This window comes from Theobroma umbraticum, unplaced genomic scaffold (assembly GCF_002168275.2).
Source record: "Theobroma umbraticum cultivar Fairchild unplaced genomic scaffold, ASM216827v3 scaffold_5356.0, whole genome shotgun sequence".
NCBI classification, from domain to species: Eukaryota; Viridiplantae; Streptophyta; class Magnoliopsida; order Malvales; family Malvaceae; genus Theobroma; species Theobroma umbraticum.
In genome coordinates, this window is record NW_018402273.1 from 1 (window position 1) to 4,830 (window position 4,830).

The window sequence follows — 4,830 nt, forward strand, 5'->3', positions numbered from 1 at the left end:
CTATATTACAATCTTACATAATGCAATGCCAGGCTGAATCAAGCTGGACTTGTTCACTTTGAAATTTTCAATTGCAACATTAGTAAACATCTTTTTACTTAAAAGGAAAAACAACTATATTCTTATTTTAGTTAAAAGGAAATTAGTAACCGAATTTTAATTAACCAAAGAAAGGTTGCATGAACCACTGTAAAACCGGCCGTTGTTCGAATTCACAACTGGTTCGATTCAACATGCCCTTTTATGACCCAACGAACGTAACAACATGGGACCGGTGTTGTGCCCCAAATTATGTTTTTTTAACTATAAGACGCAAAATCAAACGGAACTGAATTCCATGTCTGATTCCCGCCGTTATTCAAACTCACCTCCTCAACGGAATTACCAGAATACTAATTCTTGTTATTATTTTATTTCTTTAATCAACATTTGAATCCAACAAGCTAAGAGCTTCACAGTTTTCACATTGTTGAAAACAGCCAATCTTCATTAACACCTAATCTATATCCAGGCACATCATTTCCTTTTTCTTTTGGTTTTTTACGTTCTTTGGCCCTTTCATCTATTCAAGTTCGCCCCTCCTTTAGTTTTTTCCCCTCAGAATTTTTTAGAGACTGCAAAGAATAATCCTTTTTGTATCTTATTATCCAGCAATGGATAATCTAAGAAGTCCATTCAAAGGGGTCCTTCACGACTTCAAAGGAAGAAAATCATGTTACAAGCAGGACTGGGCTGCTGCATGTTGCACTGGCCTCAGGTTTGCTTCCTCTTTTCTTCATTTTCACTTCATCTTCCTGTTTCATTAGGCTTTACATTTTCGATGGAATGCAATGATAATGGCTTTCATTTCAGGATATTGGCACCAACTACTTATATATTCTTCGCTTCTGCTCTTCCCGTCATTGCCTTTGGAGCCCAACTTAACCGAGAAACAGGTTAGTCTTCGTGCCATATTTCTTTTCTTCCAAAACTCGGTCTCCTTTGTTGTATCTTTTAATGATAACATTTTTTATTTCCTCTCAGATGGAAGCTTAAGCACTGTGGAGACTCTAGCTTCAACTGCCATATGTGGCATCATACACTCTATCTTCGGAGGCCAACCGCTGTTGATTTTAGGAGTTGCTGAGCCAACGGTTATAATGTACTCTTATTTATACAGCTTTGCAAAAGGAAGGGACGATCTTGGCAAAGAACTCTTCTTGGCTTGGGCTGGATGGTGAGTGAAAGCAACCCCTTTCATAATCCGATTGCTACAAGTTCTTAAAACTTGTAACATTTATTTATTTATTTTTGCAGGGTGTGTGTCTGGACCGCTTTCCTTCTCATTCTTCTTGCAATATTTAATGCTTGTACGATAATCAATAAATTTACAAGGATTGCTGGGGAGCTTTTTGGCATGTTAATTGCTGTTCTATTCATTCAACAGGCCATCAAGGTACCCCTTTTTTTTTTGTAGTTTTAAATTAGAGCTGAAGTAATATGTTATGTCACTTCTAGTTGAGGGATTGCGGTTGATCTTAATGTTCCGTTTCTACACAGGGGATTGTGAGTGAATTTGAAGTACCGGATGCTGAAAATCAAAACTCAGAAAAAGATAGTTTCCAGTGGCTTTATGTAAACGGGCTGTTGGGTGTTATATTTACGTTTGGACTACTCATTACCGCTTTGAAGAGCAGAGGGGCAAGATCATGGCTATACGGAGCAGGTTATATATATGAAGGGATCATTTCATTTGATGATTTCTTCACTGCAAATGTCTCACTCTTATCTGACGTTTCTTTTCCATCAATTGTAGGGTGGTGTCGGAGCTTGATTGCGGATTATGGTGTTCCATTGATGGTCGTAGCATGGTCAGCAATGTCATTTATTGTTCCTGGCAAAGTTCCTTCTGGAGTTCCTAGGAGACTTGTTAGTCCCCTCCCTTGGGAGTCTGCCTCGTTGGAGCATTGGACAGTAATGAAGGTAAAATAAAAAATAACAAGATATTTAAATGTATAAGTAGGGCCTCGATTTAGAAAAAAACAATACAAACAAAAAATGGAATATAATGAGTTATCTATAAACGTATTTAAACAAGCTGCTTTTTCCGCCTTTGGATTGCAGGATATGGCAAACGTCCCACCGGTCCACGTTTTTAGTGCTTTCTTACCGGCTTTAATGATCGCTGGTCTTTACTTTTTTGACCACACTGTTGCTTCACAATTGGCGCAACAGAAGGAGTTTAATCTCAAGATGCCATCTGCTTATCACTACGACATTTTCATTCTCGGCATTATGGTACAGAAGCTTATGTTTGGATTCTTTGGTGTTTTGTCATATTACTTGGTAAATTTTCAGCATGATTCTTGATTTACAGTTGTTGTGTTGCTTTGAATCTATTGTATAGACTCTGATCTGTGGTTTGATTGGACTCCCTCCTTCCAATGGAGTACTCCCACAATCTCCCATGCACACAAAGAGCCTCGCTGTTCTCAAAAGACAGGTTGGTAAATGGATTTAGTAGGTAATATAAAGCAATCTGTATTGGCAGCATAATGCTGGTGTAGTTTAAAGAATCTGGTTTATAAATGCAGATAATTAGGAAGAAAATGGTGAAAGGCGCCAAGGAATGCTTGAAACAAAAAGCTAGCAGATCTACTATTTATAGCAGGATGCAAGAAATTTTTGAAGAAATGGACTCGACTTCAGGTGTAAGCACTCTTGTTCTTTGCATATTGGGGTTCCGTAGGATATACCATAATGATCACGTACAGCATGTGGTTATGAGCTTGCTTATTGTAAAAGCACCCTTTATTCCCTAATGATGTGTGGTGATTTGTTGCAGCCTTCTGCAGCTCAAGACTTGAAGGATTTGAAGGCTGCTGTTTTCAAAGCTGAGGATGGAGGAAGCACAGACTGTAAATTTGATCCTGAAAAGCATATAGAGGCTCACGTACCTGTAAGGGTTAATGAGCAAAGAGTGACCAATCTATTACAGTCAATTCTAGTGGGAGTATCATTACTAGCCATGCCGATAATCAAGAAAATACCAACATCAGTTCTCTGGGGATACTTTGCATACATGGCTATTGACAGTCTACCTGGAAACCAGTTCTGGGAAAGAATGTTGCTGCTTTTCATTGCTCCTAGCCGGCGGTACAAGTAAGTCAAAATATAATGTAGATAACATCTGTATCTGGTTCCCTTATCAATTAGTAGTATCTTGTTTTTCATTTCTTCTTTTCACTTGTGAAAACATCCCCCAGCAAAATGAAATTGTCTTCCCTAGGGGGTTGGCTATATATCTCCCAATGAAGCTCTGAAGTCTGATGTACTGTACTGATATGGAATTCTTTTGAGCAGGGTTTTAGAAGGGGCTCATGCTTCTTTTGTGGAGTCCGTACCTTTCAGAAATATTGCTGTATTTACCCTCCTACAGCTGGTTTATCTTCTGATCTGTTTTGGGGTGACATGGATACCAATTGCTGGAATATTGTTCCCCTTGCCCTTCTTTCTGCTCATAAGCATAAGACAGCATATTCTCCCCAAATTTTTTCAACCACTTCATCTTCATGAGCTGGATGCAGCTGAGTACGAAGAAATTCCTGCTGGAACCTATAATCACAATCATGGCATTTTATTCAAGGTACGTAACCTCACTGCATATATCACTGTATTGACAATGGCCAACTCCCAATCTTTTTTATTCATTCACAAAGTTTAATTGGTTATCTCCAACGGGTTCCTGGTGCTGTTGGAAAGTGAGCACATCTGGTGCAAGTTGAGCCTGGAGTTCAAGTTTTGTTCTTGATTTCAATTAACAATATAAGAAAAGGATTTGGTGCTTAAGATGATGATTTGCAATGCGGTCTCTCATCTACTATATAAAATGTCTTGGTGCATAGGAGAACCTAGATTGGCTTGGAAATCATTGCCTTAAATGTGGTAGTTCACTAGTTCCTTCAATAGTTAGCAATTAGAACTGCTGAGATGATTTTGAATAGCTGAACCATATCAAGAATAGTTATTTGAAGAACAAACACTGAGGTTAGGCGACAGCTAGTGTGGTATGTTTAACTTATGATTAATGTATCAACTGGAGCAGGAGCAAAATGGTTCAGGGGATGAAGATAGTGAAGTAGAAACGGACGATCAAGAGCTATTTGATGAGCTGACCACTAGCAGAGGAGAGTTGAAGCTTAGATCAAGAAGCTTCAGAGAAGATAAGCATGGTCAGGTAAAGATAATTTTTACCAATCTCTCTCACAGATGGATCTTATATTGTTTCTGTGTCACCTTCAGAGATCATAAGCGTGAAGGGCTTTTGTGCTAATGTTGCAGGTTCATCAGGGAGAGGTTGACCCAGAAAATGGAATGTACCATTAAGTCGTTAACCTGAAGTTAACAGAATGGAAACTGATGATTCGATTGGTGATCAAAAAATTTGACAGTGATCAGTGCGAAAATGGCTAGCATCTTCCGTACTTAGTAGGGAAATGTAAAGGGAGGGCAAAGAAAGAAATCCAAGACAGGAACGAGGTGCAGAAAAAGAAGTGAATGTTGACTAACTTTGTTCTTTCAAAATCATTTGTTCGTTAAAGCAACTGAAATAATTTAATGGTATACGATCACAGATGATGGTTTTTCTTCTTAAGGGATCTTCTCTAACTTCATTACGTGGATAACAATGCAGGGCTTGCAGTAGGCCTCACTCTTGCATCGAAATAGAAACAAGGCTAACAAAAAATGAATAATAATAATAATAATAAAAGACAGAAAAAGGAACTAATTACAAATAAAATACTGCTGTACAATTATATTGAATGCACATGGCATGGATTCGCTCTGCTT

At 38.4% G+C, this 4,830-nt stretch overlaps 1 protein-coding gene across 1 annotated transcript; it reads left to right on the forward strand.

Moving 5' to 3' along the window:
• The first annotated feature begins 589 nt into the window (after positions 1-589).
• On the forward strand, positions 590-4,824 carry LOC110428951 (boron transporter 4-like). The gene is made up of 13 exons (XM_021444872.1): positions 590-757; positions 853-935; positions 1,024-1,216; positions 1,297-1,435; positions 1,540-1,705; positions 1,796-1,962; positions 2,104-2,277; positions 2,387-2,482; positions 2,574-2,690; positions 2,825-3,141; positions 3,343-3,625; positions 4,085-4,216; positions 4,321-4,824. The coding sequence occupies exons 1-13, from the start codon at positions 654-656 to the stop codon at positions 4,363-4,365; spliced, it is 2,016 nt and encodes a 671-aa protein (XP_021300547.1). The 5' UTR covers positions 590-653; the 3' UTR covers positions 4,366-4,824.
• Positions 4,825-4,830: the final 6 nt, after the last annotated feature.